The sequence below is a fragment of the Lissotriton helveticus genome, chromosome 2_1 (genome assembly GCF_964261635.1).
Source record: "Lissotriton helveticus chromosome 2_1, aLisHel1.1, whole genome shotgun sequence".
Taxonomy (NCBI): Eukaryota; Metazoa; Chordata; class Amphibia; order Caudata; family Salamandridae; genus Lissotriton; species Lissotriton helveticus.
Genome location: NC_136059.1, coordinates 330,468,915 through 330,484,100, shown reverse-complemented (window position 1 = coordinate 330,484,100; position 15,186 = coordinate 330,468,915). Strand labels below are relative to the sequence as shown.

At 42.6% G+C, this 15,186-nt stretch overlaps 1 protein-coding gene across 1 annotated transcript in view; it reads left to right on the top strand.

Annotated features, from left to right (window-relative positions):
- Positions 1-15,186, top strand: part of SLC45A2 (solute carrier family 45 member 2) — a 431,739-nt gene that overhangs the window by 265,565 nt on the left and 150,988 nt on the right. Inside the window, exon 6 of the mRNA XM_078677280.1 lies at positions 748-950. Within this exon, the coding sequence (XP_078533406.1) occupies positions 748-950 (203 nt within the window). The remainder of the gene's footprint in view (positions 1-747; positions 951-15,186) is intronic.

The following is a 15,186-nucleotide window of genomic DNA, read 5'->3' as shown; positions in this document are numbered from 1 at the left end:
ACTGACAAGATTTTTGATTATATGCGGTCTCATTCTTGCTACTATGTGTTGGCTATTAAAGACCCAGACACCTGAGAATCTCGTCTGCTGCTTGCGTCACGGATTACTGTAATAGGGAAGACTCGCTTTGTTTACTTGGATACATTTAAGAATGAGTTGCCTTATCAAGATCAGTATTGACTACTTACGGCTTATTTGTCTTTGGTATTATAGAGAATCAATTATGCTAATGATAAATATTTGGGACTAAGAGAATATTTTATGATGCTCCAAAATGTGGTAGTCTGGGAGTAGTCACAAGAGCCGTCCATAATAAAACATTGTGCAGAGTCTCATCCGATGCTGGTGGGAAACAAATTCATTTTAAAATCGCATGCCTAGTTCACTTAGCAAAGTATGCGTTCTAAACGCCTTTTCTAAGCCAGAACGACCACCCTGGCACCTCATATGGGCTTTTGTTATACATTTTAAGCTACTTTGTGACGGTGGCCTATTTCACTGAATCAGGATGGCTCGATGCACCTTCTCTTTATTTGAAAGCACGTCGTTTGAAATATAGAGTCCCTGTGTCGCACTAATTCATCTCGGTGCACAAAGACCTAGGAAAACGTGCTTTTTTACAAACCATTTTTAAATGTCATAATTATTACAAATCTGTTGTTTTTGGGCGCACTAGTATTTACATTAACAATTCAGCAAAGTATTTCTTCTTTCCAATGTTATAATCTTTCATTTTTGTTTCTGTAGACCTGCAGAAACTCCTTTTACCCTGCATTGGATTGAAAGGACTTTACTTCACTGGATATCTATTGTTCGGACTGGGTACAGGATTGATTGCACTGTTTCCAAATGTCTACTCCACACTGGCCCTGTGCTCCCTTTTTGGAGTGATGTCCAGCACTCTGTATACTGTACCTTTCAACCTCATCGCAGAGTACCATAGAGAAGAGGTGAGTAATGCTGGGCTTCTTTATGTATTGTATCCTGTGGAATAAGTGCATTTCTATAGCACCTACTTGTCTTTAACCCCTTCCATGCTCATGACGAGCTGAGCTTGTCATGAGTTGCGCCGCTCGCATGCTCATGACGAGCTCAGCTCGTCATGTAACGCGGTTTTTTTAAAACCGCCGCACAGCGCGAAAATCGCGGCCGCACGCATGCGGTTAAAAAGTCCTCTAAGCACTTAAATGTACAGAAAACACAATTTACAAAAGGAGCTGTTGCTTGAACATAAAGTAAGTGATGTTTACATTGCACCAAAAGTGCTCCAGGTTGAACAGTAGTTGAGAATCATATAAAACATCCAGGGGTGTACCGCTTTCTAATGCACAAGGTTTTGTGCCCATATGCTCCCCACAAAAATACACAGGGATGCTGCAGCAATGGGGGAAGCCTACATCATCCACAACCCCATCAGAAGTGTCTCTGAACATCCATTAAATTTTGCCAATGTAAAATGTGCTTTTATTAGGAAATAACAAACATAATTGTAATGCTAAATAGATTAAATTGAGAAAGCATAAAGTAGCAATGAAAATCAACTTTGTAAAACAAATCTTGGAAGTTATCGATCCTTCGTCTCCAAATTCCCATTACGCTCTCCTGAACGCAATATATACTTTTTGTGCATTTCATTCATGATATTACTTCTACTGATCTCAGTTGAAATGACTGGCATTTGTTCAATGATTTATGCTCCATATATCTCTTACAATAAATGAACAAGCACTGGCATAGCCAATAGGTCTCGCCTTTGGGACCTTATAAGTATTTAGTTATGCAGCACAATATCCTTGGTGCAACAACATCAACTGTTGCATGGGTAAACACTTATAAGGTCCCAAAGGTGCGACCTATTGGCTATGCTGCGCTCAGGATACAAATACAAAAAAATGGCATCCACCATTGTCCCCATAAACAAAATAGTGCTGACCCCCTAGATAAAGCCGACTGTGTAACGAGCCAAGTTAAAGGTCCAGGAATTATGGGAGGTAAAAAATGGCGGTAACAAGGAGGGACAAACAAGCCTCATAATGAATCGGAAGCCAGTATTTGCCAAGGACAATGACACCAGCCAATTGAAAGTATGGGCGGAGGGTGGGCTAGGCTTACACAGCATACTCTACTACTGCATGCCTCGCAGAACGAGCAGCGCATGTGCACTGACGGTAGGCTTGACCTAAAAGGAAAAGGCTACAAAAAGCATTAGAGGACCTGCTAAGGACAAAGAAGACTGATAAATAGACAGACTGATTTTTATCCCCCCGACTTGCCCAACTGTGGGAAGAGGAAGGTATTTACCTGCACCTTAATCTGGTGGGAATCCAAGCCTTTGTCGGCTCCTGCCCAGGGAGCAATGTTTGAACAGTGTCCTTCTTGTTTCAACCGCTACACAGCCAAATAGCTGAGTAATCTTTTAGCTGCCTCATCCTTCTACAGTCAACACGTTTGTGGAGGCGGATGAAAAGTGGGCAGCTGATAACTCTCACATCCTTGGGATATCTTCAAAAGGTTCTCACAAGATTGGGACTAAACCTCAGTGGGATAGTGTGAGGCAGGATGACAATGGCCCAACCTCCTGGAAGGCTTCAAATCAGAAAGGTCACCCTGACACTTGTAAAACAGGAAAGTTGGCTGCTGCAACCTCCATGTGTATGTTGACAGTATAAATACAGTGTTGTAGATAAACTCACGGACCATTTAAGGTATATTAGGAGGTTTATTTACTAGCGCAGCAGTGAGGGACCCAGCGCCTGCCGACCAGTAGACCAACTGTTCTGGCAGAACTCGGAGTCCTCAGTCGTAATACAATTCCAGAATACAGGGAGGTAAGAACACGGTAACATGGCAAATCATAGAGATAATAGGTGTACAATTTACAACACATCTCCTTTCCTTATAAATCAAACAATAGAAAAGAAAATATGTTATTTACAAAGGTAATCATTTAGATAATTGGGTGGTTTGCGGTACCTTGGAATCCTGGAAGTGGAAAGGGGAGGAGGAAGGGAGGGAGAAGAATCAATGGTGGTGGATGAGACAGCAGAAGATCCAGAATCCGATGCATCACCACCTCCGAAGCAAAACCTGTCTGAAGAGGAGGAAGAAACACTTTCTTGGGATAAGAACATGTAACCACTACCACCTCCCTCCTTAGCAGAAACAGAACAAGGATTACAAGAAACAGGAATGTCAGAAACAGGAGGGCCTTGCCCACATTTCTGGTAAATAGCAACCCGTCTCAAATTCCACTTTTCCCCATTTTCTAGGAGTACATAATTGGGAAAAACTTTTTTAACAGTAAAAGGCCCTCGAAATTTTGACAAACCTTTTGCACACCTCCCTGGTTTAACTTTGACCATATCTCCTTTTTTAACAGTGCAACTCTCTGTTGGAGATGACATAACATGCTTAGAATCAACAGACCCATGATTCAACAAAAGCTGTTTGAACCAAGAAGGAATAAGCTTTGTACTCGGTGGTCTTCCACGTAGAATTTCAAAAGGAGACTTCATGGAATTCCCATGAACTGTCGTACGATGTGCATACACCATCTCCTGAACAACATCAGACACACTGCACCCACCAGAGACAGCCAGTTGAATCGTTCCCTTCACCAGCCTATTGATCCTCTCACACAATCCGTTACCTTGGGGATTGTAGAATGAAGTACGATGATGGGTTACACCAGAATGGGAAAGAAAAGTCTGCATTTTCTGTGACACTAACTGGGTCCCATTGTCAGTGACAATGACACTGGGAAAACCCTCAGAATGAAACAAAGATCTGAGGAACAAAATGGTGGTCTCAGTAGTGATGTCTTTGACAAAGTTGACAACCACCCATTTAGAAAATGCATCTACACACACAATAGCAAACCGTTGATGTAGGTCAAGTTCAGACATAGGCCCAATGAAGTCCATGCATATAGTATGCCATGGTACTTCAGGACATGCTATTTTGCCTATGCTAGAGCCAACTGCCACTTTCAGACGCTTTTCTCCTTCCTTGCACAGCCCACACTGTTCAACCCACACTGAAATCTGTGCATCCATTCCGGGCCACCAAAAGTTATCTTTGAGTCTCTGTTGAGTCAGTGTTTGCCCAAGATGTCCTTCATGTGCAATGTCAAAGAGTTTGCGCCTGAGGTTACATGGCGGAACAAATTTGTCATTTCGCAAGACTATGTATTCCCCACATGTAGATAATTCGTCCAATATCTTAATGTACGGACGAACAGGGATCTGCACACAACTCTCTCTCCTAGGACCATCTTTGAGTAACTTGACCACCTCCTTAAGAACCTCATCACTCTCCATGGCATCCACCCAATCCTGATGTGAGAAGGAACCCACTCCAAATGAGGTGACGTCCTGTACCCATGCAACACTTTCGTCTAACAGGTCAATTTGGAGATCAAAATCTGTTGAAGCCAAAGGCAATCTAGAAAAACAATCTGCTTGGAGATTTCTCCAACCTTGAATGTGCTCTACTTGGAAATGGAAATCCTGTAATTTGGAGGCTAACCTGGCCAACCTAGGAGAACCTTTGACAGCTCCACCAGGAGCGAGAATTCTAAGTAAAGGCTTGTGATCAGTTTTGATTACAAAGCTGATACCCCAAGGTACGTCCGAAAATAGTGTGCACCCCACACTACCGCCAAGGCCTCTTTCTCTATTACACTATAATTCCTCTCAGCATCAGTTAATGTCTTAGAAGCAAAGGCAACAGGTCGTTCCAAGGAACCATGTTTCTGAATTAGGATGGCACCTAATCCAAATGCACTCGCGTCAACCATGAGAATCGTTGGAAGTCTAGTGTCAAAAGAAGCCAACACACCTGCCTTACAAATCTGCTCTTTGATCATCTCGAAGGCGGACTCTTGTTCTGTACTCCAAATAAATTTGCAACCTTTCTTGAGTAAACTCCTCAACTCAATAGTCTTCTCTGAAAAATTGCTGACAAATTTAGAATAATATTCTATAAGACCCATGAATGACCTTAACTGATCTTTATCAGTTGGGCGAGGAGCTGACCTTATTGCTAGCAGCAAATCTTTCTTGGGTCTAATGCCATCTACTGAAATCTCATGCCCTAGGTACTCAATCTGCTGGACAAGAAAAACACACTTCTCTTTACGTAGAGTAAGTCCCGCATCGTCAATCCTATGCAGTACCTGTCTGAGTAATTTATTGTGTTCTTCTACAGAACTGCCAAATACAAGAATATCATCTTGGAAGTATATCACTTTAGTAAGACCTTTAAATAACTCTTGTACCAAACGTTGGAAAACACTTGCCGCCGAAATTAAACCAAATGGTAAACGAGTGAACTGAAAAACACCTTCTGTGGTGATGAATGAGGTGATATGCTTGCAAGTGTCATGTAGTTTAACCTGGTGGTAAGCGCTTTTAAGGTCAAGTTTTGAAAAATATTTGGCGCCCTGTAGTGTAGATACTAATTCGTTAATGTTTGGGAGGGGAAAGATGTCTGCAACTACACTCTTATTCACGGATCTGAGGTCAATGCAGAAGCGTAGTTTGCCATCTGATTTTTTTGAGATCACAACTGGCGAAACCCATGGTGACGCTTCTACAGGTTCGATGACCCCACTCTGTAACATCTCTTCTAATATTGCTCTCACGTCATCCTTAATGGCGAGAGGAACTCTCCTGAGTTTGTGCTGGATGGGTATGCACCCTTCCTTCATTTTTATCAAATGTGAATAGCCTTTCAATTCACCCAATTCATTCCTGAAGACGGACACAAACTCACTCAAAATCATGTCTATCGAGTCATCCTCTAAAACCATAATTTGGTCAGGAGCCCTCGGATTTATGATTATATAGAGATCATATTGATGAATCCACCCTAAAATGGGCGGTCCATCAAATGACACATAGACTTTCCCCATTATGGACCTTTTCTTGAACACAATGCTAGATTCAAAGTAACCAATAATATTTATGGTCTCTCCTAGAAAACCCGTGGGAGATATGTCACTTTTGAGTAAAGGTTTGTCAAGCCAAAGTTCTCTAAATGTTGACTGAGGGATGATGGTGTGTCGGGATCCAGTGTCAACCATCAGTGACACTTCGCGTTCATCTATTGTGAACATGGCTTTAGGTCTATTCATTCTTTGGTCGTTGACATTGGCAACGTCTGAGTCTCCAATTGCTAATAGTTTGTCACCTCCATAGCCACATGAGGTATCTTCCACGACAGCAACTTTCTGCTTACTCTTAGTTTTGCACATTTTCGAGAAATGTCCTACTTTTCCGCATTTTAAACACTCTTTGTTTGCGGCGAAGCAAAATCTGGCTTCCGAGGAATGTGAATTACTTCCACATCGATTGCAAAACTTGCTTTGAGAAGTGGTTTTCTTAGGAAGAGTTTTCCACTTATTCCTGATGACAGCAACTGAGTCATCCACGCCAGATTGGGAGTCATATTCTCCATCTCTGTCTGAAACTATAGATATTTCTTGATCTAATTGTTTTTTCTTTGAGTTCTCAATGACTCTGATGCACTTCTCTGATTCTTCGATGACTTGCGCTAGTTCAATCGCAACTTTGAGAGTCGGATTTTTGGCTGCCCAAAGTCTCTCTTGTATTTTGCGACTGCTACACTGCACTATTAGCTGGTCACGAATGAGTTCTTCTGCCATAGTACCAAACTTGCATTTTATTGACAATTCCCTGAGGCGGGTGACAAAGTCATCAATACCTTCTTCTGATCTCTGTTTTTGTGTGTAAAACTTGTATCGATGCATCACCAGATTTTCCTCTTTTGCAAATTTGACTTCCAATCTGGAAATTGCCTCTTTATACATATCAGGAATTGCTTCACCATTCGCCTGTAATGCGATTGGCAAAAATCTAAAAATGCTCTGCCCCTCCTTCCCAAGTGTACTCAATAGAATTGCCTTTTTCCTCTTTGAAGAGAATTCTTGCCCATCAATTGCCTCTAAGTAGTTATCAAATATGATGAACCAATCCTCCCATGGTACTGGAGGATTTCCTGGTTCATTTAGAAAGGGTGGAGGAGATGTGATATTTATATTTTGTGCTGTTGCCATTATGTAGATTAGATTAGTTGATGAACAGAGTAGTAAATATAAATACCTTCGTTTTCTTTTTGTTGTCGCTGAGTGAAGTACCGACGGATCTGACCCTCGTCAAAATTTGAGGAGATCGGTAAAATCAGCGCTCTGCGTTTGGTTTGTGTCTCTAAAATGGCCGCTCAGTTCAAAACGAGGCTTGGGATGCACGTCATGACTTCTGAGTGTGTCGACGTCATTGAACAATGGCCGGACGTCTGAAAAGGATCTTGACGCCTGGATACGTCAGACACAGATTATGGTCGCGTGCTGGGCTCGAGTACACGGGAGAGGAGATTCAAGCTGTTGCTAGGTTACGCTGCTACTTACAGGTAAATCGAGTTGAAATCGATAATTTGTTCTGAAACAGCTTTCAAATCCGGCGATGAGGTCTCCGATGGTCTGAATCTCACGGTGGGAGATTATTGCAGCATCACTGGGTTCGTTGTTGCTGGGTCCCACTGCGCGTTGCTCTGACCGGGAATTTCTCCACCTTGTCTTCGGTATCAGACAGCAGGGTAAGTCAGGAGTCAGCAGGCACAAGTCGCCAAATTGTTGTAGATAAACTCACGGACCATTTAAGGTAGATTAGGAGGTTTATTTACCAGCGCAGCATTGAGGGACCCAGCGCCTGCCGACCAGTAGACCAACTGTTCTGGCAGAACTCAGAGTCCTCAGTCGTAATACAATTCCAGAATACAGGGAGGTAAGAACACGGGAACATGGCAAATCATAGAGATAATAAGTGTACAATTTACAACATACAGCCTTGTCTCTATATGTATTTCTTACAGGGACTGCAGCCTTACAATTACAGTAAATTGGTATGAGTAGATGTGCTGCTAGTTGAAGAAATTACAGGTTCTTCGTTTGCAGGTCGGATAGCATTGCGGCTGACTTTACAAACTGCATTAACATATGATTCATAGACATCACTGAGCTTGCAGATTGATCTTTACCAGAAGGGTTTACTGACCATCTAAAATGGGGTCATTTTCACACTCTGCTAACACAGACCACGGGGCACACTCCAAAGCCATGCATGGGATGACTGGTACTCTGATCTCTAAGCCTTCAGGGCACTACTGAAGTAAAGACTAGTTCTTTTGGGTGGGCGACTAGGAGAAGGGCTTGGCCCAAGACCGAGCCCAGGAACCCAGAACCTGCTGGGTAAATCAGTTGTACATGCCTAATGCACTTTAGGTTAAGGGGCTCGTGTGCAAGGCGTGGCTAAAGAACATGCTTAGGGCTCAAAGCCCACTGTGCCAAAGTGCCCTGAGAGGTAGGGATACAGACAAACTATTGGAAGGAGCAGATCATTACACATCTGCAACTATGCACCAAAAAGCACTTTAAGAGAAATTGTGTTTGACAACACAGATGGTTACTAATCGATATCATAAAACAAATGACACCTGCAAAGCTCAGTCAAAAAAATTATTGGATAAAATACAAAAACCAAAAGCAAATAATTTGCCATAGTAGGATAAACAAGCTTTATGGTACTAGACATTAGATGTAAGAGTAATGCTGCGAAACCACGTTCAAATAGCAGAAGGTACTGCAATTATACCCCAAGAAACAAGCTCATATTTCCACCGTGAGCAAACATGGTAAAAGGATCATTCATTTCTGGCACATTCATGTCTTTCCTGATGTGTTATCACCAGTGATGCCTGGGACAGTGATAGGTCATCTGTTACGTTATGATTAGTGCGGGGGGGCTGATATTCGCATACCGTGAAATAACCAACACATTTTGGACCTTTTATGTTTTTGATCGTAAAGACATCATTCCTTCAATTCAAGTGTAACTATCATCCAGAAAACATTGTTGACAAATAAAAGGGGGTTAAGCGCAACTTAAAAAGTGGTTTAATTATGGGGTAGTTTGTACTTCACACGAGTTAATTACTTTCACAAATGTAGGTGCAGGTATGGCAAAAGGTTAATTGTATTATAAATGGCCCATGAAGGATCGACTATAAAATGTGTGCTAACTAAATGAAATGCATAAAATACAAACCGAAATCAGACTCACTCTAGTGTATAAAACTATATCAACACTTTACTAAGGATGTATGACGTTACAACGCATACATTTACAACGCCTACCTTTACCACGCAATTTTTACAACGCAGGATCCATTATAACGAACTACCATTACAACGCATTTTTTTACATCGCAGATACCTTTACAACGCATACCATTACAACGTAAGTATTGGTAAGTATATAATATTTTTATAAATGTAAATTAATTAAAATTAATATAATTTAATTTAATTAAATTTTAATTTTACTCTATTTTTACCCTGTACCCCAAAACCCAAACCTAGCCCTGAACCCTAAAAATACCCCTTTACCCAAAAACCCAAACCTAGCCCTGAACCCTAAAAATACCCCGTTACCCTAAAACCCAAACCTAGCCCTGAACCTTAAAAGTACCCCTTTACCCAAAAACCCAAACCTAGCCCTGAACCCTAAAAATACCCCATGCGTTGCAATGGTAGTTCGTTGTAATGGATCCTGCGTTGTAAAAATTGCGTGGTAAAAGTAGTTCGTTGTAAAAGTTGCGTTGTAACGGTTGTATACCCTTTACTAAGCCTTTCTCAGATGCTGTTTGCTAAATAATGTTGTTCTATTAGAACGCAACATGAAATGAGCATGTTGTGAACCGAATGCACACGGACTGTATTTAGCCACTTTGACTGTAATCCCTGAAGACTTAGTCTCTTTAAAAATAGCTCCCAGCAGGTTCCTAAACAGAACTGATTTAATACCATAATTTATATTCATTCTTAGCATGTCTGTGTTTACAGGAGTTACTTCACGTGTTCTGCAGAGAGGATACTCTCCAAACATCAACATCCATCTCTAATGAACAGGTTCCGAATGTTTAATTGAGGGAATGTTTTTTAAGACATTGCAAGTCGTAAATATTTGAGCACACAAATATAGCAATGAAAAATAATTGTGCTGATAGCAAAGAGAGCTAGATGCTTCAAACAGATTATATAAACGTAAATTTGAAATTATGACTGCATTTTAAAGAAGTTTTAGGTAAGTAATGTCATCTGTGCATGTTTCTTTTATCACCAACTATGTAAGTGGATTTGTTCACTACGTATATTTTAAAGGATATTATCAAAATAGTAGTCAAAATAAGAGATTGTGCTTGGCGATATATATATTGTTTGATGTAAAGTGCTATGGAGTTTGGTTACAAGACTGTAGACTACTTTTAGACAGTCATAATTTCTATTCAATTTGCGATCTTCAGGAAAAGCTCTTGACAGGCTAATATCCAAATAATAAATATTCCTGAAATACTGAGAAGTACATTCTTCGAGTATGTGGTGGCCTTAGGAGAAACGCCTATAGCTCTGACATACTTTATTTCGGTTGTTCAGCAAGCAGGGGACAAGCTGAGGCTGTAACTCGGAATAAGTGCAACCACATTGAATTCCCAACATTTTTTTTTGCTAATGAGCGACTGATTATGAGATAACGCTAAAAAAAGGTATATAGGTAGAGCGAAATAGACAAGAGCATACTTAAGATTGAAAATACGTGTATTTTGGCCTAAGTGGAAATATTGGTTACTCGCAAGGTGGTGAGACAACACGAAACATGTCAGACAGAGTACATCTCTGCAAAGGCATCGGCTTAATATCACAAGCTCCATGACAAGCTGCTCAGCGTCCAGCATAAACTCTCTCAGGCTGCAGGCATTACCACAAATTCCCTGGAAAGACGAGGGTGAGAATACAGACCTACAGTCAGTCAGTCAGTCAAAATATCTTTATTCGATTTAGTTAAAAATCATACAAAGAAATAAAAACATTTTATACATTATAAAATATGTACAAAGAAATTATTTACAAATTATTTACAGGCAAATCAGAGCATACGTTTGATTAATAAAAAGTAATTGATTTAAAAAAAAACACCAGGGTCTCACATCTTAGTTTACACATTTTTACAACGGTGGTTAAGCTAATGAATATGTTTTTTAATTCTAGTTGCCGCCACCAAGAAGTTAGCCATACAAAAAGTAATACGCAGGTTTGTCAATAATTGTAAATAAAGCAGGGCTGGTCTCACTTGGGTGAAACCAGCCTCCTTCAGTACCGGTACCAGGTACTTTTTTCTTGGCTCTAAATAAAAACCGCAAAACATAACAAAGTGCATGGTGTCTTGAGTGGAGAAGTGATCACAATTACAGGGAGGGGCAAGTTCAGGTTTTTCCCATGTTTTAAAATTCCCCAAATAAAAATGTAACAAATTAAACCTGAACTTTATTAAAAGGAACCTGTGGAATGGAATAGTGATGATACCCAAGGTAGGGTGCTAAAACAAATTAATTAACAAGTAGATAATGTCTCCTCACCGCTGGTTTCGCCAGTTCCCTTTCCTCACGACGTGCTCTTGCCCGCCCCATAAATTTCTTTTTAACGCTATCGATATCCTGGATCTTGATATCTTTGGGGGAGGAAAAGAGCTCTGGTCGTCCTATATCTGCGAATGCCTTCATCAGATAGGCCAACCATGGGATCCTTTTAAAATGATCTAGGGCCAAAACATCAGCCATGATCTTGTGGTTGAGTGGCAGATCTTCGTTTAGCCAAGTCTTCAACCAGAAGATCAGGGGGGCCATGCTCAGCCCATCGGTGAGGAAGTCTAAACCCACCTCCATATGGATGGAATAAGTCGGTGTCGACTGAGGCACAGACAGTAGTGTTCGTATAAATCTGTTCTCAGCTTTCTGGATTGGCTCCAAATTTACATAACCCCAAAGGGGTGAACCATATGAGGCCAGGGCAACTGGTTTACTTTTATAGATTTTCAGAAGCGCTTCCATGGGCCTAGCGCCTAACCTGCCCGCAAAACCCATAAGGGCTGCCGATGACCTTGTCACCGCCAACCTCTCTGCCCTCACTTGAGGACCCCAAGATCCCTTCTGGTCAAAGATGACCCCCAGGTAGGGAAAAGTGGAGACTCTAGAAACAGCCTCGCCCTTGCAGTCAAATGTATTGGTTTTTCTCTTACTGCTTTGTCGACCCACGACCATGGTATGTGACTTATTAGTGTTAATTTTTAAATCTAACTTATCCATAAATGTGCAGAAAGCGTTTAACAAACGTTGAAGGCAGACGCCGGTGCGTGCTATCAGCACGGCGTCGTCCGCGTACAGGAGCGCAGGGATTTTAACAGCTCCTGCACGCGGAACGTCTCCCTCAACCTCCTCCAGATAAGCGCCCAGTCCATTAATGTAAATGGTAAAAAGCAAGGGGGCTAATATGCAACCCTGCCTAACCCCCCGCATGGACTTGAAGAGGGATGTACACCTTCCTTCGTTAGTTACCCGCACCGCGGCAAAAAGCTCTTGGTGCAAAGATGCCATAAATTTGACAATGCTTCATCTATCCCCATCCCTAACAGAATCAGCCATAACTTGGACCTGTTGACCAAGTCGAAGGCCGAGGAGAGACCTACAGTCAACGAACAGCATAAGAAGAAAGTCCTTGGTGAGGCACCCTTCCCATTCCGAGAACTAACTACTGGGAGAATGGCAGACAGGTCTGCGACAAGGAGGACTGAAGCAGAGTCCGCAACATGCCAAGCTGGGTTGGACTCCTTCCCAGCGCTGCGTGTCTTCTAGAGGCGCCTGGTCATCTATGCAGAGCCCTGTGGCCCAGCCGGCCCCTGCTGTGAAACCCTATAGAGGACACACATGCACCACCAGAGGAGAGACAGAGCACCTAGCTTCCATCCAGCGCAAAATCACAGCCTCCACACCTAGTTGCCGGTGGAGGAAGGCGCTCATGCTAAGGCGGAGGAGAGGCCATGGTCGGATGCCGCTTCTTCGCCGCTCACATCACCTCCAGGAGTAGGCAGAAGGAAGCTGAGAGGGGGCGGGGTAGAGGGAGCAGGCAGTCCTAGACTAGCTCACATGCCCGAAGCTGCCGGCGCACACGGCTGGCATAGACACGGAGGAAGGACTTGTGTTGTAATTGTAGAAATGACTGTCCACAGTCACTGTAAATGCAAGTTTGAGGAGGAGAGGAGGCAGCGGGGAGAGAGGAGGGGGGCTGCGCCTTTTTCCCTTGCGGGAGCGAGCAGGACCATCTGTTAATTACAGACAGATGGTTTCAAAGCTCGCTCCCGCAAGGGAATCCCCAAACGTGCACCCGTTGCCATTCAAAGCAATGCAATGCGTGCATGTTTTTGGCCATAAAAGCAAATCGATTACAAGAGGCCCTTCTATGCAGCGCATGTGCGCTGTGTTGGCGAGACCTAAAAAGCACTCCTAAATATTAGTGTTTGCCAATATTATTATTTTCTTTTTTAGCCCGCAAGCACTACTACATTGCTTTTCTACCCCCAGTCAGGAGATCTGGGTTTGGGCCATTGTTCTTTTGCTCACTATGCCACCCTAGTTTGGACGCTGCCATAAGCAAATCAGTCTTGACCCTGCTCCTCATGGGAACAGTTCTGCTCGAACTGCCAGGCCTGGTCCTCCCTGGACTGGAAACAAGTATCCTGGGACCAGTTTTGGGTTATCACCCTTCATCAGCCAGGCTAGCTTTAACCCAGTGGCACTGTGAGCAAGGGACCCACGTCTGGGTGTACCTTTGGTCACTTAGGACAAACACAACAAGATAATGGATGGAACGATGGATTTAACCCAGCTCTCTTGACTGGGGGTGGTGTTGGGACTCAGGGACCAAGTTTGAATTAACAAAAAAAACTGAGCATGTGATCTGCATGTCATGTTCACGGGTAAAGAGAAGAAATGCGATGGGCTTCTTTCCTAGTGTCTTCCCAGCCTCTGTCTGTCACGGCATCCAAGGCATATATCAGAGGTTGCATTTCAGTGGCATGTAGTGCCAAATTCTTTGTCAATTCTTGTGCACTGATTCAGCCAAGGTCATTTTCAAGCAGATGTGATTCACTGAAAGCATGGACGGCGAATACCTTGATGTGGTGACATTTACTGTGACAGAAGAGCGAGTGGAGAAGATGGGCTAAAGAAGAAGATGCCACGAGGGAGCACAAGTCAATGCACTTGGTAAAATAGGAAGACAACAGTGAAAATACATGGGGGCACAAGGAGTGAGCAGGCACAGGTTAATCGTGCAGGAGGGCATGATACTGAGAAGAGTGCAAGGACCGATCACACAGCGGGGGTTGCAGATGTAAGTATGGGGAGGAAGGTTGTTCATGAGATACCGATAGCATGAAGGGCGAGCCCTACACAAGCAAAATAAAATAATAGGGCTAAGAGTGCGGGATGTAATTGTAGAAATGTTAAGGAGACCCTGTAGACGAAGCAGATGTGAGTATGGTGCGCAAAGGGCGATGGTCTAGAAAAGAGCACATTCAGAACGGATGAGAGAATGAACAAAGGACAGGAGAAGGAGGGATAGACTCACATGGAGCAATGGACAACATGCACTAGAACTGATGAAGCCAGCAGAGAAGATGCAGACACTATAGATGTATTGGGTGAAACAGAAGGATGAAAGCGATGGCAACCTCAGGCCGATGTTCCTAGGTGACAGATGCGCAAAGAAGGTTTGCGCTGTCACACTGATACAGTAGCACATCAGCCCCAGTCTGACTCTACGGGCAGCCCCAGCCCAAGCCCAGACCTTCCTTTACCTGATCATTAAACCTGTACTTCATGGCCTGCTCCGACTTGCTAAAATGTATTCAACATTTTACAGAATTGTGAGAAGTATGTAATATTGTGGGAAAAATACCAACGTATGTTACGCAGTAGAGAAATCTGTAGATCAAGGGTCATCAACCTTTTCTCTAATAAGAGCTAAATATGTTAAATGAAATTCCTCCCGAGCTACTAATATTACAGAAGTAACCACATCAGACAAGATTATATAAATTCCCACCATATGCAAGATTCCCAGCAGTGATCACCACAATGCATCAGAGACAGTTGCCAGCTGTAATGAAAAAAACAAATCTTTCTCATTGTGCAATGCCTTTACGTGGGTAAAATATATAACATCCATAGCTAAATGCCCCTAGCACCAAGTTAATAACGTTAGTAATAGTATTG